The sequence below is a fragment of the Typopeltis vanoorti genome, chromosome 9 (genome assembly GCF_054136105.1).
Source record: "Typopeltis vanoorti isolate ZY-2024b chromosome 9, IOZ_Tvanoo_1.0, whole genome shotgun sequence".
In the NCBI taxonomy this organism is placed as follows: Eukaryota; Metazoa; Arthropoda; class Arachnida; order Uropygi; family Thelyphonidae; genus Typopeltis; species Typopeltis vanoorti.
Genome location: NC_143557.1, coordinates 51,922,316 through 51,948,991, shown reverse-complemented (window position 1 = coordinate 51,948,991; position 26,676 = coordinate 51,922,316). Strand labels below are relative to the sequence as shown.

The following is a 26,676-nucleotide window of genomic DNA, read 5'->3' as shown; positions in this document are numbered from 1 at the left end:
AATATTGTTTGTCATGCACTTTACTCCAAATTGAAATGGAGGAAAGAGTGTTGTAAAAGAGTGATAAAGGTGACATGAAAACAGGAGAAAAAGATATCCTCGAAGCACAGAGTAATAACTTCAAAAAATTGGTAAATGAAACAAACAGTAATTGCAGAGTGGTAAAAAACAATGACCAGTTATATAGTCAGGAATACATATTTTCCTTTGATGGCTTTTTCTACTTGAAGTAGAAAAAGCTATCAAAGGCTTGAAATGTAAAAAGGCAGCAGGAGTAGATGATATTCGGCCAGAAATGCTGAAGTATGAAGGTATAAAAGTCTTACAATGGCTGCACTGCATAATTAACAAGGCCTGGACAGAGGGAGAAATTTCCGATGATTGGAGTAGAACTTTCATTGTGCCCGTATATAAAAAGGAAATAAAACTCAATGTGAGAATTACAGAGGTATTTCCCTACTGAGTGTTCCTGGTAAGATTTATGCAAGTATACTTGAGAAACGGTTGAGAAGAATTGTGGAAGAAAAGCTTGGTGAAGAACAAGCTGGATTCAGCCAAACAGAGGCTGTCAGGATCAGATCTTCACTTTAAGACAAATAGTTGAGAAATCATGGGAATATAACAAATATCTGTCTTTAAGTTTTGTAGATATGGAAAAGGCATATGACAAGTTGCCAAGAGAGAAGCTATTCAATACGCTACAGTTATATGGTGTGAATGGGGATATTACATCAAGCAATACTTAGTGTTTATTTGAGTTGTAAATCAGTAGTTAAAATTGAAGGAAGTAAGAAAGGTGGTTTAATGTTAAATCTGGTGTCAGACAAGGATGTACATTATCTCCTCTGTTATTCATAATCTATATGGATCACATTATGAAGGAAAGTGATATTAAACCTGATGTCAAAATTGGAGATGTTAATGTTAGTATTATACTTTTAAATAAATCTGCTACAAGTCTGCAAGAATCACTGACTGAATTGAATAAGTGTTGTAATAGAAATGGTAGGAAGTCAGCAATAACTAGACAAAAACAATGAAAATAGGCAGAAGCATCGAAAATGTCAACTGTGAATGGAAAACCTGTGGAACAAGTAAAACATTTCAGCTACTTAGGCACGATTTTTAGTGAAGATGGTAAATTAAATATGGAAACAGACAACAGAATCAGCAGCTGGTATGGTAGGAAGTCAATTGAATAAATTCATGTGGAATAAGAGAGAAATTAGTCGGAACACTAAATTAGCTATACAACACTATGTTCATACCAGTTTTAACTTATGGATCTGAGAGCTGGGTCAGAAATAAAACACTTGACCAAAGACTAGAGACTGCAGATATGAAAGTCCTGAGAAAGATCAGGGGCATGAACAGATGGCATCAATGGCAATATCATATTAAAATAGAGCATATTAGGACAGAACTTGACATTGTCAGCATCCAGGAATGTGTTAGCAGAGCTAATCTCAGGTGGTATGGTCCCCTAAACAGAATGGGAGAGGAAAGATTAGCAAAACAAGTTTTTCCTGCCAGGTTGGCAGGAAAATGACCCAGAGATAGACCAAGATATAGGTGAATTGATACAACAAAAAGTGCCTTCGACGATAGAAATATAAAATCTGCTAATGTTGGAGTCTTGACAAGTAACAGACTGATTTGGAGAAAAATTGTAGATAGGAAGTGAGTAATGATGTAAATTTTTCATGTAGTACTATCATATCCTGTACACCCCTTGAGGGTACATGGCAAGAATTTGATGATGATGATGATTAATAATGTAAACTTAATCATGTAGTGCTGTCATAGTAACCTGAACATCCCTTTGGGGTACATATTAGGAAACTGACGATGATGATGATGTTCACAGTTCACACTGATAATGAAGTATTTGTGTTTTTAACTTAATTTATTTAAAACTGATCTATTTACTTTACTGTTGTGTGTGTGTGTGTGTGTGTGTGTGTGTGTGTGTGTGTGTGTGTGTGTGTGTGTGTGTGTACATACCTGGGTTGCCTTTATGCAATGGCACTATCTTACTTTCCTTACAATCCCTGGGCACTTTTCCTGTAGCCAGACTTTCATTGAAAAGCCACGTCAAAAGCTGTCAGTTCTTTAGCACATTCTCTCAAAACTCGGTGTGAAATACCATCCAGTACCACAGATTTACTGACATCCAGAGTACTCAGTATTTGGAACACACTCTACTCGTGCACCTCTAAATCTCGAACTTGCCCCTATTCCTCTATTATTAAAATTTACTCCTCCAGGGTGAAATAGTCAATAAAGTATTCATTGAACAATTCCACTATGTCCTCTGGATCAATCACTCTATTCCTATTTTTATCCCACAATGTCATTCTTCCAGAATCATATCTCCTCCTACTGACCACATAGCTAAAAAATTCCCTAGGATTTTCTTTGGATCTTATGGCCAATCTGTTCTCATATTCCAGTTTCGCCTTCCTTACCATACTAGTCACTCTCCTGGCCTCTGTTTTATATTCTTCATGCATCTGCTCTTCACCTGTCTCCTTATATCTCTTCCATAGCTTCTTCTTCACATGCAGTTTCTGTTTAATATTGTTTGTCATCCACTTTACTGAATGACAAACATCCAGTAAAGTGGATGACACTTTACTGGATGTTTGTCAAATTGCGTCCCCTTCTTCACTTGTGGAATACAGTTTACTATTGCTGATAACAAATATTCCTTCACAATTTCCCAAGTGCTAATGATATCCCGGCCTTCCAATTCCTTTCTCCATGAAACTTCCCCAAGTTCTCAGAACATATTCCACTTTCTTTCATAATGTGATCCATATAGATGAGGAATAAGAGTGGAGATAATATTCATCCATGTCTTACCCCTGATTTTATATGAAACCATCTTTCTGTATTTTCTTCAGTACTGATTGCTGACTGACAACTTAAATATTAAATATTTGTTGTTCTGTATAATGTTCCCTTCACCACATATAACTGTACTGTTTTGAAAAGCTTTTCTCTGGGCATGTTGTTGTAATCCATTTCCAGATCTACAAAACTTAAGTAAAGATCCTTGTTATATTCCCATGATTTCTCAACTGTTTGTCTTAAAGTGAAAATCTGATCTTGCACCCTTTATTTGGCTGGAACCCAGTTATTCCTCTCCAAGAAGTTTCTCTTCCACAGTCTTTCTTAACCTCTTTTGAAGTATGTTTACATAAATCTTGCCTGGAACACTTAGTAGAGAAATTCCTCTGTAGTTATCACATTCAGTTTTATTTCTTTTTTTTTTTCACAGATGGGAATTATGCAGGCTTTCCAGTTATCTGGAATTCACCCTTTTGTCCAGGCCCTCTGAATTCTGCAACATAGCCACTGCAAAACATTTATGCCTCCATATGTGCGCTTTTCTTGTCAAATATCATCTGCTTCAGCTGCTTTTCCAAATTTCAGGTTTTTGATGACTTTTCCTACCTCAAGAATCAATATGTACTCCTCACATTCCTCTTGAACCAGTTAAACTCCTAATCAGCCATTTCACAGTTTGTCATCTATATACTTATGCAATGTGGGACAACCTGCATTCAACTTGAGCATTGATAATTTTTGGTTGCCCCTCACTTTCTGCCCATTGTTCTTCTGCTCTTTGAACATTTTAAGTACAACACTCATCAAACAGCATACAGTTGTCCTTTTCAGCCAGTATCCTGTAATCATGCTTTGTTTGAAGTCTGTCAGATCATTGCTCTTGTCCCTGTTGGTCAGTAACTTCGAATGAATATATCACACACCTCGTATTTTGTATATTAGCTTTCGCTGTGATACAAGTTCCACCTGGAAGAGTGAAATGGTTGATTTTGAAATAATGGTTTGTGTGTGTGTGTGTGTGTGTGTGTGTGTGTGTGTGTGTGTGTGTGTGTGTGTGTGTGTGTGTGTGTGTGTGCATATCTATATATTATTTTATTTATTTACTTTTTTGTTAATGTAATTATTTGAAGGATAAAGTGTACACACCAAAAGTGCTAGGTGAGTCAAAAGAAAAAAAAAATAGCCAAGTTATACATTGGAGTATGTTGATCTGTACATGGAGTTTGCATTAAACTTATTCACCCTAAATAAAAAACTTTGTAATTCCAAACACTCTCTTACTGTCCCAAGAATGCATTTTGTGGAGTGTTACAGGGAATATGTAGCATACAGATAACTGATTTTTATTTTAGAAAATATTTCATGATATCAGTTGATATCATGAACAGCTGAATGTGTTTGTTTTGTGAGCTTTCTTAAGAGTATCTTGTATATAAATGGCATCATTGCAAATGAAAACACTGGCAGCTTAAGTATTGTTTTTCAAAGAATTTGATACAAGGGGCATAATATTTTTGCTTTATGCCATCAGGGTGAATGGCTTATGTTGTGAAAATGGGGGAATGCATGTGTCGGAAATATCTTGTCAGCAAGTGTCAAAAGCAGAGAAAATTAAGTAACAAATGTTAATGAGGAACATCATGAAATTGAAAATGTTGTAGAGAAGTAGTTGAATAAATGAGCAATAGTGTATGAAATATTAAAGTGTATGAAAGAAGTGGTTGAATGTAATATGCATACAACATAAAACATGAGTTGAAGTGATTTTGAGAAGCATCTGTTACAACTGCTGTAACTTTTAAGTTAAGAAGCTCCTTCCCTCTGCTGAGTAAATTTTAAGCTTAGTAGCTTTTCATGGTGTCAAACTAGAGCAGATGGTTTGGATATTAGATTAATGCATTCGATTGGAGACTGGCTATCTGATAGGTTGTGTATGGGGGAGCAATATGCAGGAAAAGGAAAGTCACTAGTGGAGTGCCTCAGGGATCTGTTTTAGGGCCATTACTGTTTAACTTGTATATTAATGATATTGGTGAAGATTTGGATGGAGATATTCAGTTGTTTGCAGATGATGATGCAAAGTTGGGACGAACCATGAAGAGTAGAGAAGATGTTGTGGCCTTACAAGAAGACTTGAATAAATTGAGTGATTGGGCACGGAAATGAGGATGTGAGTTCAATGTTGCAAAATGTAAGGTTTTAAAATTTAGAAAACAAAGATGGAATGCAGAATTTATGCTTGATGAGGATATATTGTTGGAGGTGGAAGAAATAAGAGATCTGGGGGTGATAGTGGATAAGGATCTGAAATTTAGGGGACACATAGCCAAAATTGTGAAGACAACACAAAGGCTTCTGGGAATGATGGGGGTGGACACTGACGTGTAGAAGTAGGGAGATTCTTGTTCCTTTGTATAAGGCTATTGATTAGGCCACTCATGGATTATTGTGCCCAGATTTGGTCACCTGGTTTTCAGAAGGATGAAGAGATGTTGGAAAGGGTCCAAAGGTGACTGACTAAGGTAGTTTCTGACCTCTGGAATGTCGAGTATGAGGAAAGATTGAGAAGATGCAATTTGCAGAGTCTGGTGGACTCTGCAAATTGCATCTTCAGGAGGAAGAGGGGAAATATGATCGAGACCTACAAGTTGGTAAGGGGTTGTTATAGGATCAGTGCTGGAGAAGTTCTACAGAAAATAGTGGGAGATCGGGGGAGAACCAGTGGTCATCCCTGGAAACTGTATAAAGAAGGTGTGAATAGGGGAGTGAGAGGCAGGTTTTTCTTGTGCAGAATTGTAAATGATTGGAATGCCTTGCCTGAGAGTGTGGTGTCTGCAAGGAGTTTGAATGTGTTCAAGGCACGGTATGATGAGCTGTGTGTGATAAAAGGACCTCCCAGACGAGTCTTTGACTCCATGAGGTCTTGGGATAATAATAATAATGAGGTTTAATAGCTTCACTGAGCTATTAAACCTGTAATATGTTGCCATGGTAACATATTACAGGTAACCCTTGTATAATGTGGATGTTAGGTTCCATAGAAATGCCGCGTTATATAAATCGTGTTATGCGAAACTCGGATCACATAGAAAAAGTAAGATTATATTCTAAAATCATGTTTTTTTAAATTATGTAAACAACCATGACATATCCAACAAAAATATATTTTTATTTAATTCAGGTAATTCATGTAAGTTAAAACATAAATTATAAAAAAAATACATAGTGTAAAATTATAAAAATTATAAATTGTACGTAAACTTCATTGCACATAATGCATAAATGTTTTAGGCAAAATATAATAAAGTCCATATTTTAATTATCATCACTGTCTTCAAAAATAACATTTTGTAGATGTTCTGGATTTACGAGTGGCCGGACATCATCATCATCACTTGAAATCACTTGGACATCATTTGTATAATTCTCATTGCATACTTTGGCTGGTTTAGTTATCAAAAAGTCAGTAATAAGACCTTGCTTACAACTATGCTGCAATTTTTTTTTTATTGAGTTCATAATATGGAGCTAAACAAATATCTAATTGTCACGTGAATTTTCCAGAGTGCTCCATTGAATGATCATTATCTGTAAAATAACTTCCTAACTTTCTTGCCAAGTCCAAGCCTTCTGCTAATTTTTTTAAACTGAATTCTTTAACGGATTCATCACAATCAGAATCTTCTGCAGAACTTTTTTCGTCATTTGGTTCGACATCATTTATTAATTGTACCAGTTCCTCCTCATTTAAATCTGTTTCCCCATCAGTTAATTCAGTTATTTCTTTTCAACCATATCGCAAAAGCCCTCTCCACCAAAAATGTGTGATGTTTATTATGCGACTTAGCTCTTCATCCACTGGAGGAACGAAATTTTGTTCCAGAACGGCTTCAGGCCATATTTGTTTTCCAGCAAGCATTCAGTGTAGAGGGCTGTAATTCCTTAATGGACAGAGAAATAATTTTTACGCAATTCAATATTTAAAACTCTTTCCACGCTTGAAGCGGTGTCATGTTTAGATTAGATTCTATTTTTGCCAAAATTAATTGGAATGTTCGATGAATATAATATGACTTAAATGTTGGTATTATTCCGTGGTTGAGTAAATGAAGTAGTATTAGGTGGCAAAAAAGTTATTTTAATATCCGGATATCTTAAATTTGTTCGGCGGCCTGGTGCGTTATCTAAAATTAGTAGAATTTTGACGTCAACATTCTTTTTCTTTGTGTAACTTTCTACATCAAAACAAAACACTTGACAAACCAGTTTTCAAACATGCTAGCTGTAATCCATGCCTTTTTGTTGGCCACCCAATAAAGAGGTATGGTGGACTTTTTGAGCCATTTCATAGAAAATGTTAATGTTTATGTACATTTAATTTTCTCTTTGAGAGAAATGAATTTTCTTTTCAATGTTGGTTTTTTCCCTTTCGTTGCAGTTTTAGTGGTCATTACTAGAAAAATAAATTTTTTACATAAAAAAAAGCATTGAATATTAATTATGTATGTAACTCACCAGAAAATAAAGTGCTCAGCTTGAAATTACCACACTTAAGATTTTTAATGCGCTTTCCTGGCAGAAAACGAAGACAATTTTCAACAATAAACACTTTATACGGTTAACAATTGACGTACATGCGTGCTAAAGGATTCATCACAATCAGAATCCTCGTCATTTATATACTTCCCCTAATATAAATTCACTACTTATAACTACATGCGCGATATGGATAGATGCAAATTTAACGAAGATAAAATTTGATTTTTAAGTCGCGTGGTGAAAAATATATGAAAAGATAAATAGTTACTACAACTTGTAGACTGCATTGTATAAGTACTGTGCTATATGAGGGTTACCTGTACAAGGTGACATCCTGTACTATGGTAACATTGCGAGAGAGAGAGAGATCAGACACAGTGATTTTACAAGAGATAGAGGAGAAAACTAAATCCTCTTGGTTTTAGTCTTCTCCTCTGTCTCTTGCATAGAAGATCAAGGAATATCATCTCCTACTATACTATGAACAATTCGCCCACATCATCTCTGATCTTTCACCACAGAAGAATCAGAAAAATTCCCAATGAACTTAAATACTGATAAGTTTCGTGATCCAGATGATATCTCTCTCTCCAACTGTGCTAAAAACGTGTACTGCAGAATTAACATCCATACTCTATACAAGTCAAACTGGTAGCATCAACCCAGCAGCATCAAAGTAAGCTTATATTCAGCCTCTCCCTAAAAAAGGAAATAAAAGTCAGCCATGAGATGACAGAATTTCATGCCGGCTGGGGCATCATCAGTTAAACAAGGCCTGATTGTTTTTGGGAACCATGGTAAACAGCGAAAAGTCATTTCTCCTTTTTATTTTTCTTTATGTACTCTCTATAGCTTTATCTGCAGCTCCTGCTTAATTATGCTTCTCATTCATCTAACTTCTGCTTGGTTTATTCTCCTCTTTCTGGATATGCAGTTTAATACTGCTTTTTTGAAACTCCCCTTATTCATCTCCCATGCACTACTAACATCTTTCTCCTTCAGATTCATATGCGACAGAACTGCTCTAAGCTAGTTCTTCAGTTTGTCATAATCACCTGCTCTGTAATATCACATATACATCTTAATCTAAAATTAAGAAGAGGTATATGAGACTGCTAGACTGTATGTCTGACAGTCTCATTGTCAAGACTACATGATTACTCTCCATGTTTAGAAGCAGTGCACCTACATTGGTTATCAACACATTCAAGAGTAAAATTCTCTGACACTCTCAAATCTTCAGTTCCTTCCATTATGTACTGTTTCAGGTAACTATCTCTTAGTAACTGTATGAACTCCATTTCCTTCCTCCTTCCATGTGACCTTTGCTGCATTCAGTCTGTCACAGTTGAATTTCCATATAATCATTACTTTCATCCTCTGTGATTGTGCTAAATTGTCATTGTATGCTGTCCACATTCTCCTTTATATGCCCTAGACCAGGGGTCGGCAACCTTTTCAGACTCACGGGCCACATTCAACTTTTATTTTTAATAATCGGGCCGCAAGCGTTTAATTAAGCGAAAATAGTAAGTGAAAAAAATATTTGAGTTATCAATTTTTATTATGAAAAATTATTATCATGTAAAAACAATGTAATATATATTATGCATCACAATACGTGTGTCTCCCTGCTTTTTTCAAGCATCGATAAAATTTCTAACGAAAATGCATTCTTTAATGTGCGCCAAAATCTCGGTTGTCGTCGGATGAAGTCGCATTTATTATTCCCACTCATGATGACTCACAAGGTCGACTCGCACCAAGTTGCACGGCGATATCAAGAAGTATAGGTATAAAATTATTTTTAATTTATTATTCATATTATAAAATGTATTATTTAAATAATTCAACATACTGGACACATGCCATGTAAGTATGGTCAACCTTTTATGGGCCGCCAAAAATGCATGTTTGGGCTGCATGCGGGCCGCCGGTTGCCGACCCCTGCCCTAAACCAGTGTTTTCCAAACTTATGGATGCCAAGAATATGTTAATTGGAAAAATTAAAATATTTCACGGCCTCCAGCGGAAAAAAAATCGTAATGTAGACATATATTATTATAATATTTATTGCATTTATATTCAATACAATTTATATTCAAGATTTTGCATTTGTAATCTTTCGTTGTGTTTCTTATCAATACCTTTGAAATTAAACTTATATGAATAAGCATATATTTACTAATATATCGTTCTTCCAATTGCGCCTCCGTAGCGCAATTGGAAGAACGACGATACATTGCGCCCTTCGATTGGAATAGGCCTAAGTTCGATTCTCGTCGCGACGGGAGGAATCTTTATCTGGTCGATTTCAATCGATGGTGAGTTAGCCGATCTCATACGGAGGTAGCAGGGTTTTTTCTCCCGGAAACTCGGGTTTTTCATCCCGCATACATACAAATCGGCCCTTCAGAACACACGCAATTTACAGACAAAATTTACTAGTTGTGGTGGTGTTGGAGGTGGGCGGTAGATGGCTACACCTTACCTCTACTACGTTGATTCGTAGTAGAGGTAAGGTGTAGAGACAGTTGAAGATGTCCTCCCGCAATGAGTCTTCGGACTCCTTGGAGGTATCAGGAATAATAATAATAATAATAATAATAATATTCATTAATTGCCAAAATACACAAGAAGCAAAATTTGTGAACCAAACCCAATGTGCAATTTTTTCCATTGAAATATAAAAAAGAACAAAAAAGAAATAATAAATAATAAAAATTAAATACGTTTCTTTTAAGATTAAAAAAAATCTACTTAGTCTTAAAACATTTTAAATTTGTTTTCATTATTTCATGCCCCCCTCAACAAAACTTACGGCCTCAAGAGGGCCGCGACCCACAGTTTGGGAAGCACTGCCCTAGACTATAGTAGCAACTATTATATGTATTGATTTTTGTTGGACTCTTTCTCACACACCAGATAGCCATAAGTACACAGCCCCGTTCATTCCTGTCATCCTGCTGTAATTGGCAACACCACTCCCCCCCATCCTGTTCCACCTGTCCTCTCTGAAAATGTTATATCTCCCCTTCTTCTGTCCTTATGGCTGTATTATTCTCTATCACCAAAGTGTTACTAATGCTTATAACTTATGGTGAGGTTGCACCAATGAATGCCAAAAACACTTTTCTCGTGTTCCAAATGCTTCAAGTAATAGTATGTGTAAACTACAGTATGCCCTTTGAAAGTTTTGCGCTAGGTTCAGCTATAAATTAAAGATGCCCAGAAATTATGTTCTTGGTTTAATCCTTTATCCCAGTGTAAGCAAACGAAGTTTGTGTGTGATAATGCAATTGGTGTGAAGTTATTAGCCTCTATATACAAGTAGCTCAGTCATGAAGATACTTCACGGCAATGCCAGATGAAAGGTGGACAGAATTAAGCACTAAGCGGATACTGAGAGAAGGAAAAGTCGCCAAAGAACAAGATGGAAAAATGATCTACAAAGGTTTCACATGCAATGGTCGACATTGGGTAAAAATAGAACTGGAAGGTTAAGGCCTATATCCAGGTGGATGGAAAGAGGCTGAAGAAGAAAAGTCCTGATATGTACTCGGGGTTTGGGGAGGGGGGGGAGAGAAAGCATAAAGGATATTATTATTATTATGTGACACATCCAAGGATCATTGTTGGAGGGCACACTACTACACTACACAATTCACTGTCTCCTATTGGCAATTTTATAATAATTATAATATGAATAATAATCTTATTGGATCTATCAAATGAAATTGTATTTTTCTTCTAGTCTATCAAAGATGGTGTCAAAGCTGTAGATAATGTCCAGTCTACACTTTCAGCTGTCACTAGGGTAGCTAGTGATTATTATTCACAGAATGAGGTAAGTCATTTCTTTGTGGATGATAAAATGGTAACTGAATGAACCTTCTTAATTGGCTGATACAGTTTAATTTTTTTTTTTTTTTAAATAGCAGCCCTATCTCTCTCTCTCTTCCCCCCACACACAAACAGTGCATATGAATTATTAATAATTAAAAAATAATGTGTGTGTGTGTGTGTGTGTGTGTGTGTGTGTGTGTGTGTGTGAGAGAGAGAGCCTGTGTAGCTCAGGACACCAGATCAGACATACTAGCAAAAATTAACAATTATTTACAGGAAATTATCATAAACACTACACAAACCAAAAGCATAACAACACAGCAATGGAGGAAACTCGGCCTAATTGAAGAAGGAGAAGAAGGGAAAATAAAACTTATACCGATAATGGAACCCCATTAGTTAGTGATAAACAATAATGATAACCCACTATCTGAACAAAAAGCATAATCCCAGACAAAGGTGCTGTTAACGTAGACCCATTCGCCACAATGAGAGGAATAATGACAAGATATCAACTCTAATAAAAAAATAAAAATAAAAAAATAAATAAACAAAATAAAAATAAATAAATAATAATAATTAAAAAAAAAATAAATAAAAGTTTAAAAAAATAATAAAAATATTAATAATAATATATAGGTATGCCTATATATATATAAGGGATAAGAATGTTATATATATATATGTATATCTAATTGTGTAAGGGGAGAAAAAAAATGTAAATGTAAATAGCAAATTACTCCTTAAGATAAGTCAACACTATTCTAGTAATAAATATGTAGATTAAGATATATTACCAGAAATATATATAGGTTCTTGTATATACAGACACAAGGACGGTAGAAATGTCAATTGTAAGAAATGCAGATAACATAAGTTCATAACATGATAACCCAAAATGTTAATAGGATATGCTATCCATTTATAGACCTGTAACTAATCCTGCAATTCAGAAAACCTTTGTATATAAGAAATTACAGATTTACCTCTTAAGTTAAGCAAACAATATAATGTTAAAGCAATATGGAATTCATTTTTGTAAAAATAAGAGTGCCTACAAAAAAAAATCTGCATGAGATATAGAGATACTACCAAAATACATGCATATATAAATGTAAATAAAAACATAAGCAATGTATGTATTTTAAGAATAAGATGTGCATTTAAATTAAGTTAATAAAATAATCATCCAAAATATGTGAACAAAGATATAGAATGAAGATATATGTATAACGAATTGTACATATGGAAAATGTCAATGCTAACATATATATATGCATGTGGATGTATATGTATGTATATATATATATGTGTGTGTATGTGGATGTATATGTATGTATGTATATATATATGTATGTGGATGTATATGTATATGTATATATATATATATATATATATATATAAACGTGAATAGACTGATCTGATAATGGAACTTATAAATAGACTGAATCAGTAACATATACCAACAAAAATAACAGCTCAAACAATTCAATAGGACAATAAGGAAAATAGAAATTGAGCATGTGACATGTTGTATCTTATTTAAACAGTGATTGTAAAACAGGTGTCATAAGTATATTGTAACGAGTAAATGAAAATGCCTAATAGAATTAGCAGCCTATGTACAAATTGTAAATAGCTGTATATATATTTATTTTTAAATGTACACAGCTGCTGTTGTTGATACAAATAAACTCAGTGGATGTGGCATTTGCACACCACGGCGCTTGACGGCATGAAGGATGGTTTTGAATTTAGTCGGGAACTAGAAGAAATTTTTCTAAGCCTTTCTTCGACCGGTTCCCAAGTTAGTCGATCTCTGGCAAGGGCAAGCGGGTTTTTTTCTCCTGTAAACTCAAGAAAATCGACCGTAGAATCCACGTTATTTCAGACATTAAATACGAGTGTTAGGGTTAGGAACCACGAGATGGCGACACTTGTTGAGCCATCTCTCTCTTCACTGCGTGACACTTAATTAGTGATAGCTTTGGGCCAGCTATCTCTGATTGGGTACCAGTGGAGATTGAACTGCCCACTCAGTCTCCAAAAGTTAGATAGGGCTAAAAATGGCCTCATCTACTCCCTATATATATGGGAATAAAAAGGCGTTAGCTGATTTGATTTTTGTGTGTGTGTGTGTGTGTGTGTGTGTGTGTGTGTGTGTGTGTATACACAAGGTCTGGCATAAAAAAGTAATGCATTTTTTTTATCACTACAATTGGCAGCACTGTCAAATTGATGATGATGTAGTACATTACAGTGATTCCCACTCTTTCTGTTAATACCAGTTTCTCATCAGTAGGGTCAATACCTGTCAAGTTATTGAACTTTTTGTAAGTGTATATCTGGTGCATTTGTTACAAAAATGGAGTAGGGAAATCTTAAACAACATTGTATAATTAAATTTTGTGTTAAATTGAATGACAGTGCCACTGAAACATTAATTAAAATGAAGCAAGCATATGGTAATGATTCTTTATCATCAACTAAAGAGTTTAAATTCCACAAGTTGTTTTTGAAGGGTTAGACCATGGCATGGCATGGTCCAGAGTGGAGCATGGTATGGTCCGATGAGAATTTGTATCTCCTGGAGAGACTGTCAATCAAATTTACTATAAAAGAAATCCTTGAATGGTTGTGAAAACATATCTTAAAGGCAAGTCCAGAGATTGTGAATGATTAGATCTTCCATCATCACAGTGTGCCTTTTCATTCTACACTGTCAGTTCGAGTATTTAGCCAAAAAATGCATTCAAGTGTTGAAAAGCTAAAGTACTTGTCTGATTTGTTCCACCTACACCCTCTGTCCAAAAAGAAACTGAACTTTTTGCAAATAGAAAAAACTAGTGGTGCCACCTGTTGTATCTTTTTGTTGTTGAAAGCGGCAACCTTCATCAGTGTTGTGTCAACTGTTTATGACATTTGTTTCATTAGAAGCCAAGTTACAGTGTGTTTTGACGAACAGTCAGAAAATGAGTTTCAAACAGAGAGCTGCGATTGACTTTTGTGTTAAACTTGGTAAAAGTTTTACCGAAATTCATCAAATGCTTCAAAAAGAATAAAGTGATGAATGCTTATCCTGTACTCAAATTTCCGAGTGGTTTAAGCAATTTCAAAGCAGTCATGAGACACTTGAGGACGATGAAAAGCCACAGGCTGTCCAAAAACTGGACTGAGCGAAGTTAACATCAAAAAGTGTGATTTCATCAAAGAAAACCCGAAATCGTCCGTGAGATTGATTGAAGATGAATTGGAGATTCCAAAATCAACCATGCACAACATTTTGACCTAGAGTTTGGCCTTTGTAAATTGAATTCGCGATTTGTACCCTACAAGTTGATCGATGACCAAAAAATGAATCGAATTGAACACTGCAAGGACCTTATTAAAACCGCTCATAAGGACTCAGACTTCCTTGAAACGATTGTTACTGGTGATGAAATGTGGAGAGTATGAGCCCAAAACAAAAAAACTCTTCTGGTGGTCTCCACTCAGAGTGCTGAGTGGAGACCACCAGAAGAGTAGCATTCGAAAAAAAGCCGCTTGGAAAAGTCAAAAGTAAAGACAATACTGATTTGTTTCTAATGGATAATGAATTCTACAATTCATTATCCATAAAGAATTCATTCCGCATGGTCAATGGTGAGTTTTATCTCGAAGTTTTGAAGTGATTGATAGCGAGAATTTGTCACGTATGGCATGAATGTCGTGATGTAGGCAGCTGGTCACTCTTGCATGATAATGCACCATCTCATCGTTCGAACATTTTGAGACAGTTTTTGAGCAAAAACCAAGTTTGTGTGTTGGATCACTTGCTGTATTCTCCTGATATAGCCCCTTGTGACTTCTTCCTCTTCTCCTGACTTCACTTGCCGATGAAAGGAAAGCAATACAACACCATCGAAAACGTTCAAGTGGCAGTAACCACGACCCTGAACAGTATCCCAAAAACCGATATAAAAAACTCATTTAACGAATTAATTGACCATGTCAAATGCTGTATCGAAGCTGAGGGAGAGTATATTGATTGAAATAAATGATTTCAATAATTATAATTATTGGCCTGTGTTTTATTTTCTATCAAAAGTTCGGTTTTTTTTTGGACAGAGGGTGTATGACTATTTTCTTTTTTTCAAGCTCAAGAACAAGATGAAAGGTACCCATTTTGAGACTAGAAAACATCCAAAGAGAAATGACAGAGGCCATAAATGAGTTTACAGAAGAGAACTTTCAGTCCTGTTGGAGCCATTGTGTTTTCTGCAGGAGAGGGGGGGGGGTTGCTTTGAAGTGATCACAATGTATCATACAATTAATTGAATACATGATTTTATACAAATGTCTCATTACTTTTCTGCTAGACATTCTGTGTATGTGTACACATACACACACATATATATATATATATATAACAGTAAAGCAAATAGATCCGTTTTAAATAAATTAAGTTAAAAACACAAATACTTCATTATCAGTGTGAACTGTGAACATTGTCATCATCATCATCATCTGTTTCCTAATATGTACCCCAAAGGGATGTTCAGGTTACTCTGACAGCACTACATGATTAAGTTTACATTATTAATCATCATCTTCAAATTCTTGCCATGTACCCTCAAGGGGTGTACAGGATATGATAGTACTACATGAAAAATTTACATCATTACTCACTTCCTATCTACAATTTTTCTCCAAATCAGTCTGTTACTCGTCAAGACTCCAACATTAGTAGATTTTATATTTCTATCGTCGAAGGCACTTTTTGTCGTATCAATTCTCGTATCAAATGTCATATCAAGGAAACACTAGTTTTGCTAATCTTTCCTCTCCCATTCTGTTTAGGTGACCATACCACCTGAGATTAGCTCTGCAAACACATTCCTGGATGCTGACAATGTCAAGTTCTGTCCTAATATCTTCTATTTTAATACGATATTGCCACTGATGCCATCTGTTCGTGCCCCTGATCTTTCTCAGGACTCTCATATCTGCAGTCTCTAGTCTTTGGTCAAGTGTTTTATTTCTGACCCAGCTCTCAGATCCATAAGTTAAAACTGGTTTGAACACTGTCTTGTATACAGCTAATTTAATGTTCCGTCTAATTTCTCTCTTATTCCACATGAATTTATTCAATTGACTTCCTACCATACCAGCTGCTGATTCTGTTGTCTGTTTCCATATTTAATTTACCATCTTCACTAAAAATCGTGCCTAAGTAGCTGAAATGTTTTACTTGTTCCACAGTTTTTCCATTCACAGTTGACATTTTCAATGCTTCTGCCTATTTTCATTGTTTTTGTCTTGTTATTGCTGACCTTCCTACCATTTCTATTACAACACTTATTCAATTCAGTCAGTGAATCTTGCAGACGTAGCAGATTTATTTAAAAGTATAATATCATCCGCATAAAGCAAAGAGCTAACATTAACATCTCCAATTTTAATATCAGGTTTAATACCACTTTCCTTCATAATGTGATCCATATAGATTATGAATAACAGAGGAGATAATGTACATCCTTGTCTGACACCAGATTTAACATTAAACCACCTTTCTGTACTACTTTCAATTTTAACTACTGATTTACAACTCAAATAAACACTAAGTATTGCTTGATGTAATATCCCCATTTACACCATATAACTGTAGCGTATTGAATAGCTTCTCTCTTGGCACCTTGTCATATGCCTTTTCCATATCTACAAAACTTAAAGACAGATATTTGTTATATTCCCATGATTTCTCAACTATTTGTCTTAAAGTGAAGATCTGATCCTGACAGCCTCTGTTTGGCTGAATCCAGCTTGTTCTTCACCAAGCTTTTCTTCCACAATTTTTCTCAACTGTTTCTCAAGTATACTTGCATAAATCTTACCAGGAACACTCAGTAGGGAAATACCTCTGTAATTCTCACATTGAGTTTTATTTTCTTTTTATATATGGGCACAATGAGAGCTCTACTCCAATCATCAGAAATTTCTGTCTCTGTCCAGGCCTTGTTAATTATGCAGTGCAGCCATTGTAAGACTTTTATACCTCCATACTTCAGCATTTCTGGTCGAATATCATCTACTCCTGCTGCCTTTTTACATTTCAAGCCTTTGATGGCTTTTTCTACTTCAAGTATGGATATGTATTCCTGACTACATAACTGGTCATTGTTTTTTACCACTCTGCAATTACTGTTTGTTTCATTTAGCAATTTTTTGAAGTTATTACTCTGTGCTTCGAGGATATCTTTTTCTCCTGTTTTCATGTCACCTTTATCACTCTTTTACAACACTCTTTCCTCCATTTCAATTTGGAGTAAAGTGCATGACAAACAATTAAACAGGAACTGCATGCGAAAAAGAGGCTATCAAGGAGATATAAGAGACAGGTGAAGAGAATATGCATGAAGAATATGAGACACAGTCCAGGAGAGTGACTAGTATGGTAAGAAAGGCGAAACTGAAATATGGGAAGAGATTGGCCCTAAGATCCAAAGAAAATCCTTGGGAATTTTTTAGCATATGTGGCCAGTAGGAGGAGAAATGACTGTGCAAGAATAACATTTTGGGATAAAAATGAAAATAGAGTGACTAATGCAGAGGACATATGGAATTGTTCAATGAACACTTTATTGGACTATTTCACCCTGGAGGAGTAAATTTTAATAATAGAGGGATAGAGCAGGTTCGTGGTTTAGAGGTGCATGAGTAGAGTGTGTTCCAAATACTGAGTACTCTGGATGTCAGTAAAGCTGTGGCACTGGGTGGTATTTCACCACGAGTTTTGAGAGAATGTGTTAAAGAACTGACAGCTCCTTTGAAGTGGCTTTTCAATGAAAGTCTTGCTACAGGAAAGGTGCCCAGGTATTGTAAGGAAAGTAAGATGGTGCCATTGCATAAGGGTGGTAGCAGACTGGAAGTGTCTAATTATTGGCCAGTTTGTGTGTCATCAGTAGTTGTTAAGATCTTGGAGAAATTAGTGAGAGACCATATACAGCATTGGGCAGATGAGGGTGAGGTCATCTGTGAGAGTCAACATTGATTTGTTAAGGTGTGCTCTTGTTTTAGTAATATGCTAGCCTTTTATAATAAAGTTACAAGAGCAGTAGATGAGGGAAAGGCATATACTGCCATTTTCTTGGACTTTTCAAATGCGAAGGCATTTGACAGGGTGCCACATGATAAACTGATATTTAAGTTGCAGCACATGGATATGGATGTCAGGTTGGTCAGCTGGATTCATGATTGGCTGTCTGATAGGTATCAGAGAGTTGTATATGGTAGAGCAGTTTCAAGGAGGCAGAGGGTTACAAGTGGGGGTCCCACAGGGCTCAGTACTGGGACCTATATTGTTTAACCTTTATATCAATGAAATCAGTGGATTGCAGGGGGGATATTAAGTTGTTTGTGGATGATGCGAAGTTGGGAAGGGTTATTAGTAATAGTGCAGATGTGGTAGTCCTGCAAGAGGATTTGAATAAGCTAGACAGATGGGAAAATGAATGGGGGTGTCAGTTTAATGCAGCAAAATGTAAGGTCTTGAGGTTTTTGACACATCAATGGGATGCTGCATACTCTATTGGAGGAGCTGTACTGGAGGAAGTACATGAGATAAAAGATCTGGTGTTGATGATTGATAGAAACCTGAAATTGTAAAGGTGGTGAAGTTAACACAGAGGATTGCTGCAATATTGAGAAGGACGCTGACCTGTAGAGATAAAAGAGTTATCATTCCATTGTATAAAACTCTGATCAGACCACACTGAGACTATTGTTCTCAGATTTGGTCCCCAGGATTTGAAGGGGTTAAATTAACTGTGGAAAGGGTACAAAGGTGGATAATCAAGATGGTTTCAGGACTGTACAATGTTAATTATGAGGATCGGCTGAGGGAATGTGCACTGCAGAGTTTGGTGGATAGAAGAAGGAGAGGTGATATGATTGAGACTTTTAAACTGTAGAGAGGTGGTTACAAGGTTGACACTGGGGAGTTCTTTTGCTTGGTTGAACAGCAGGAAGCAGTGATGACAAGGGACCATCCCTGGAAGTTACAAAAGGAAACTGTGAGCAAGAGGGTGAGGAGTGGTTTCTTTGCATGGATGGTGGTTGAACCATGGAATGCATTGCCTGATAGAGTGGTGAGAGTGAGAAGGGTCAATGAGTTTAAGGAGTGGTATGATAGACTTTGTGTTTCCTAGGAAGGACCTCCCACGATGAGTCTTTTGACTCCATGGAGGCCTGAATAATAATAATAATAATAATAAACTTTCTGAGCTTCTTCAACAACCTCCAGAATATCTTGCCACCTTCTTCTATGTTCTTATCAAAGTCTTCCCATGACTTTTGTTTAACTAGTTTTACGCAGTGTTTAGCTTTCTTACCTTTGTCTCTGTATTCTCTAAGAGCACAAGCTGACTTATTTGGCAGGAAATTTTGACATGCTTTCATCTTTTTCTTCACTTCCTCTTTAAATTCCTGTGTCCACCATTGTGTTCTAATTTTTCTATCCTTGCAGACAACCTCACCACATGCCTCTTTGGCTGAATCAATCAGGGTTTTCTTCAAGGCTGAATCTCCAAGGTTTGGTTCCTGTTCTCAAACTCTTTCATTTTTTTTCCCAACAATCTTTGTGTATTTTAGTCTACAGTTCACATCTGAGAGCTGCTCAACTTTTATTCGCTTTAAAACTTTCTTAGACATTCTTTTTTTCAAAATAAAATTAAATTTTATCCTGCTCAAGACTAAATAGTGATCGCTTCCAATTTCAAATCCTCTGTACACTCTGGTGTCCTGCACCAGGGAGAAAACATTACTATCAACAATAACATAGTCAATGGAACTTTTTTTATTCCTTGTCTCTTCTTTCCATGTGAGTTTGTGCACATTTTTATTTTGGAACATGGTGTTAGTAATAACTAGTCCATGTCCTGAGCAGAAATCCAACAGGTATTTGCCATTATTAATGGTTTTGCTCTTTTCTCCAAATTTTCCCAAAATATTTTTGTATATCTGTCAATCATTTCTTACTCTGCTATTTAGATCCCCAACAAGGACCAACTTTTCCTTTTTCATTGTGTCAGTTGCTTTCTGTAAAACCTGAAAAAATTCTTCCACTTCTACCTTAGTAGAACCTTCTGTCGGACCATAGGCACAAATAAGTCTCATTGTCCAGTTCTCCATTCTGATATTTGCCCACATCACTACTTGAGACTGCTTGCCATTCAAGAAGAGTAGTCTCGTATTTAGTGTTTAATACTATGGCTACTCCTTTTCCTTGATTGTCATTGCCTGAATATAACATTTTGTGTTTATTGCTCAGAACGGTCTCACCAGTTTTTGTCGTTTTGTTTCAGTCACCGCTATTATGTCAATCTGGTACTTATCCAACTCTTCAGCTAGGTCTATTTCTTTGCCATTCAGGCTTGTTATGTTGATAGTACTAATCTTTAACTCTGGTGATGTTAAGTTGGAGGTGTGTTTTCAGATTTGTTCCAGTAACTGACATCCACAATTTCTTCCAAATTAGTCTCTTACTAGTTATCACTCAAATATTCACAGAATGAGGTAAGTCAGCACCTGTGCTTTAGAAGCCCAAAATATTTAATATGACAGTATCAAACCTTTTGGGCTTCTAAAGTACTTATGACTGAATAAATCTACCTAGACCATGGTCTTCCTTTGGGTCTCTTTCTTGGCATCAAACACCTGTTTTTTCAACCTTTCCTCACCCATTCTATTTAAGTGGCCATATCACCTTTGATTAGTTCTGCTGACACATTCTTGAATGCTAATAATGTCAAGTTCCTTTCTCATTTAATTTTTATTATGATTGTGCCACTGATCCCATTGGTTCACTCTCCCAATTTTTCTCAGAAACCTCATATCTGTGGTCTCTGATTTTTGATCTAGTTCTTTATTTCTAACTCAATTCTCAGACCCACAACTTAAAATTGGTTTGAATACTGTCTTGCATACTGCTAGTTTGGGGTTTTGACTAATTTTTTTCTTATTCCATATAAATTTATTCATCTGGCTACCCACCATACTAGCTTTGCTTATTCTGTTTTCCATTTCCAGATTTAATTTGCCCTCACTAAACACTGTCCTTAAATAGCTGAAATATTTTACTTGTTTTATATGTTCTCCATTGAGAATGCAGTTAAATTTTTTTATGTTCCTGCCTATTTTCATATTTTATTTCATATTTATTGCTGATTTTCATGCCAGATTTGTTACAGCTATTATTCAATTTAGTTAGAGAATCCTGTAGACTTGCACTACATATTTTTAGGAGAACTGCATCATCTGCATAAGGCAAAGAGCTAGTTTGACATATCCAGTTCTGATATCAGATCTAATGCCACTTTCTTTTCATAATATGATTCATATAATGATGAATAAGAGTGGAGATAATATTCATCCATTCTTACTCCATGTCTTACCATTTGGTATTTAACATCAAACCATTTCCTGTATTTCTTTCAATTCTAAGTGCTGACTGATAATTTAAATATAGACTGTGTATAATGTTCCCTTCACAACATATAAGTGTAGTGTTTTGAAATGCTTTCCTCTGGGCACATTGTCATATGCCTTTTCCAGATCTACAAAACTGTACAAATCCTTGTCATACTCCAACGATTGCTCAATTATTTGTCTTAAAGTTAAAATCTGATCTTGCACCCATTATTTGGCTGGAACCCATCTTGTTCCTCTCCAAGTTTCTCTTCCACAATCTTTCTCAACCTCTTTTCAAGTATGCTTATCTAAATCTTACCTGGCATGCTTAGTACAGATATTCCTATGTAATTCTCACATTCATATTTATTCCATTTTTTATAAATAGGAACTATAAGAGCTCTACTCCAATCATCTGGAATTCAACATTGTGATCAGACCCTATGAATTTCTGGTCGAATATCATCTACTCCAGCTGTCTTTTCACATTTCAAGTTTTTGTTGGCTTTTTCTCTCTCAAGTATTGAAGCTACCTTTCAATCAAGAAATTCATCTTCATGCTTGGCGTTGAATGCTATCACTACTCCTTTTCCTTGGAAGATGATCATGATTGCCTGAAAATAATATGCTATATTATTATTTAGTAAGTTCTCACCTGTTTTTGTCTTCTTTGTCTCAGTAATGCCAATTATGCCCACATGGTATTTTTCCAATTCTTCTGCAGGTTCGATTTCTTTCCATTAATACTCCTTATATATTGATGGTTCATATCTTCTGTTCTTCTGATGTTAGGTTTATTCATCTTCTAGATGTTGAGTTGGAGCTTATTCACTTGGCTAACTTTTTACTGTTTGCCCTGGTTCTCTGAACTGTGAACAAGAGTGTGCAAATTCAAAAACTAGGTATATTCCCATCCAAATGATGACTGCCATTTGGATGTTGGCACATGTATGCTAGAGACTAGGGGAATAAGACAAGATTTGTTTTTAACTTTTTAAAATTAATCTTTTATTTTTTTATTGTAATGTGTTTGCTATAATATGCCTTTCTGTCTTTTAAGGTTTGGTGGTCAGCATTCATAGTGAAAAATTTATGGAGACAAAAACACACATGTTGGAATAATTACTTTATACAATAAAGAGCCAAAAGACTTTTTTTTTCTTCTGGCGACGTGAATTATTTAATTAAGGGGATAATAAATCCCTCATTATTTCAAAGCAGAATACGAAGATCGAAATCTAAGAGTTTCATGCCGAAGAACGTTCGGCAAGTCCAAGCGTAAGTCAACGCTTGGTGGTGCAACTTGGGGCAAAGGTGGAGCAAGCTTCGATCACTATCCTTAATATTTTCTCATAACGTAAAACGCAGTTCCTAGGAGATGCATTACTGTTTTACATTATGAGGGAAGGTCACTACCCAGACTGGTTTCGACTTTTATTGAGGTCTCATCAGTGAGTAGATAGACCTGGATAATACCAAGGTTTTAGTGAACAGAGCTTACATACTTTACTAAATGAATTGCCAGTGTACCCATATATTATTACGACAATAAAGAGCCGCCAAAAGGCTTTTTTTTTCGGCAACGTAAATTATTTAATTAAAGGGATAATAAATCCCTCATTATTTCAAAGCCGAATACGAAACTCGAAGATCGAAATCTAAGAGTTTCATGCCGAAGAATTGTACCACCAGGTACAATTCTTGTGTTGTGCCACTAGGCATTGACTTACGCTTTGACTTGCCGAACGTTCTTCAGCATGAAACTCTTAGATTTCGATCTTCGAGTTTCTTATTCAGCTTTGAAATAATGAGGGATTTATTATCCCCTTAATTAAATACTTTACTTATAATTAACAAAATGACATTCAACGTTTTGACCTCCATATTGATGTCATCATCAGGAATACACATATGCATGGGACACAAGCTACATGACACTACACAAAAATAAGATGACTGTTAAATTATTTTAAGGTATTTACAATGTATACCGGAATATTAATTAAAAGAAACTTTAATAAATACCTCCTATATTTCGGCAATTTCACATTGCCATCTTCATGGGAACATACAACTATGACACATGCAAGCAGGCACTACAAAAAGCAAATGAAGCAGAAGAGAGAAAACTACTGTTGTTCCTAGAGTCCTAAAGAAGCCCCCTAGTGGGCTGTATTGGGTTGTCTTGGCTGTTGGGCTGAAGTTCTCAAGATGCAAGCTTCCCAAATTTGGGGCAGTCTCATGCACCCAAATTTGTTGAGGTTTGGAAAGTTTTTTAGAGCTGAGGCTGATTCCATGAACAGTCTTTCATATTTAAATTTGTTGCAGTGTATTAACATGGCTTTCTTCCAACGTATTTTGTGGCGGGTATCCAGAGCATGGTCTGGATACCCGCCACAGAATACGTTGTCTTAGTGTCAAGTCATATTTTTTTAAGATTTTGGTTAACTTTTCAGAGGTACCCCGGATATAGGGAATAGTGATGGATTTAGTGCAATCTTTGTTATGGGGGGGGGGGGGTCGTGGTTAACTGGTTTTAATATTTTTTGGGGGTTGTGGCCATTGTCTAAAAATGTGTTAAGGATGTGGTTTTGTTCAGTAGTTAGGGCATTGTTATCTGAAAACAGATTAATTTTGCCCTATTATATAGTGTATCTGAGCCATGTGGCCAAATTTCGAACACATCATCAACGTAGCAAAGCCAAACAGTGGGTTTTTGTGGGGCTGAGTTTAAGGCTTTCTCTTCAAAAGTCTCCATAAAGAAGTTGGCTAGGGGTGGGGAGAGTGGTGAACCCATGGCTGTTCTCTCTATCTGTTTGTAGAATTTTCCTTGCCAAACGAAATAGCCTGAGTTCATTGTGAACTGAAATAGGACTGAGATATCGGGAGGAAATTTGGCTTGGATGAGCTCTAAGGTTTCCTTGATTCGGACATTTATGAATAGGGAGGAGACGTCAAAACTGACCATTATGTCAGTATGTTGGTGTGAGAGGTTTTCTATACTGGCCTTGAAGTGGGCTGAGTTTTTTATGTGTGATGGTGTATTGTCAGTATAGTGTGTGAGCACTTTGGCTAATTTGTATATGAGGGGAATCAATGCCATCCACTATGGGACGTAATGGCACATTTTGTTTATGTATTTTTGGAATTCCATATATTTGGGGGGGGGGTTCTACAGTTAATTAAAATGTTTTAGTTTGTTGGTAACTTCCACAGGCCAAGAAGTGACCTTCTTAAGGAGCCTTTGGAGTGTTCTAATTTGGGAGCTGGTGGGATTATACTCAATAGGGAGGTAAGTAGTCCGATCTAACAATAAAGCATTAAGCTAACCTGTGTAGTCGGTTTGGTTGAGAACCACAGTGGCATTTCCCTTATCCACTTTAGTGATTACTATTTCTTTGTTTTTCTTCATTTCTTGTAGAGCTTTATATCTTCCTTTGGATAGGTTGGTTTTTGGTGATCCTGCTTTGGTGAGAACACCTGCTATATCCAGCCTGATATTGTTGCGATATGGTTTGGAAGATTGCAGATAACACGTTCTATCCGAATCATTATTTCTTTGGCCAGTATTTTCTGATGGATCCTTGGTTTTCTCTGTTTACAGAAAACCCACCCATACAGGCAGATACATTCACCAGCAATCCCCCCCCCCTTCATAACAATATGGGGTTATAAAAACACTATATAACAGGACAAAATTAATCTGTTCAGATGACAATGCCTTAATCACTGAACTAAACCACATCCTTAATACTTTCTTAGCCAATGGCTACAACCCCAAAAAAATATTAAAACCAGTTAACCCACTCCCCCTTCCTTCATAACAAAGATTACATTAAATCCATCACTATTCCCTATATCTGGGGCACCTCTGATAATTTAACCAAAATCTTAAAAAAAATATGACCTGAACTTCTTATTACAAACCATATAAAAATTTGGCATCCCTTATCCGATCCACCAAAGACCAACCACTTCCCCTAGACCTACCTGGGGTATACCAGGTCCCTTGCAGCTGTAAACTGTCCAACTTTGGCTAAACAGGCAGGACAGCAAATGTCAGGATTTCGGAACATAAAGACTACACACTAAGACAAGGAGTGATCATATCTTGGTCCACCTTTACTACGAGTTGCCTCAGTCCTGAAGATACTTCAGGCACAAACTTTGTTTGCTTACACTTGGATAAAGGATTAAACTAAATTTATTAAAGACTACATCTGGTTTCACCAGTAAACTAATCTGGGCTTGCAGACTATGCTCTGAATACCTGCCACAGAATACGTTGGAAGAAAGCCACATTGATGCACTTCAGCAAATTTAAATATGAAAGATTGTTCATGGAATCGGCCTCAGCTCTAAAAAACTTTCCAAATCTCAACAAATTTGGGTGCGTGAAACTGCCCCAAATTTGGGAAGCTTGCATCTTGAGAACTTCAGCCCAACAGCCAAGACAACCCAATATACCCACTAGGGGGTACCTTTAGGACTCTAGGAACAACAGTAGTTTTCTCTCTTCTGCTTCATTTGCTTTTTGAACATACAACTATGACACGTGCCTGCGTGCACGTGTCATAGTTGTATGTTCCCATGAAGATGGCAGTGTGACAGTGCCGAAATATAGGAGGTATTTATTAAAGTTTCTTTTAATTAATATTCCAGTATTGGTTGTAAATTCCTAAAATAATTTAATAGTCATGTGTTACCAACGTTTAAGCCTATCTACAAGAACAAAAGTAAGATGTATCTAAATGCTCTGTAAATCATTTACCCTAGCCTGACCCTTGTTAGAAAAAAAAATTAAATAAAAATATAAAATATTACTAAATAAAATATATGCAAAATAAAATAAAGTTTTTATACATATCAATATAATAACACACAGATGATAAAAAAAATAAATGGTTTCATAACAGAATTACATTAAACAATTTCTAAAGTCTCTCATATTAAGGTTTTCTTTTGTTTGGATTTGGATGATGTTTCAGCATC

The 26,676-nt window shown here is 36.0% G+C and overlaps 1 protein-coding gene across 5 annotated transcripts in view; it reads left to right on the top strand.

Moving 5' to 3' along the window:
- tty (tweety) overlaps nt 1-26,676 on the top strand; it is a 423,622-nt gene that overhangs the window by 329,043 nt on the left and 67,903 nt on the right. For all 5 annotated transcript variants that reach the window (XM_090398011.1, XM_090398010.1, XM_090398012.1 and 2 more), the window contains exon 10: nt 11,147-11,239. In XM_090398011.1, coding sequence (XP_090254137.1) covers nt 11,147-11,239 — 93 coding nt within the window. The remainder of the gene's footprint in view (nt 1-11,146; nt 11,240-26,676) is intronic.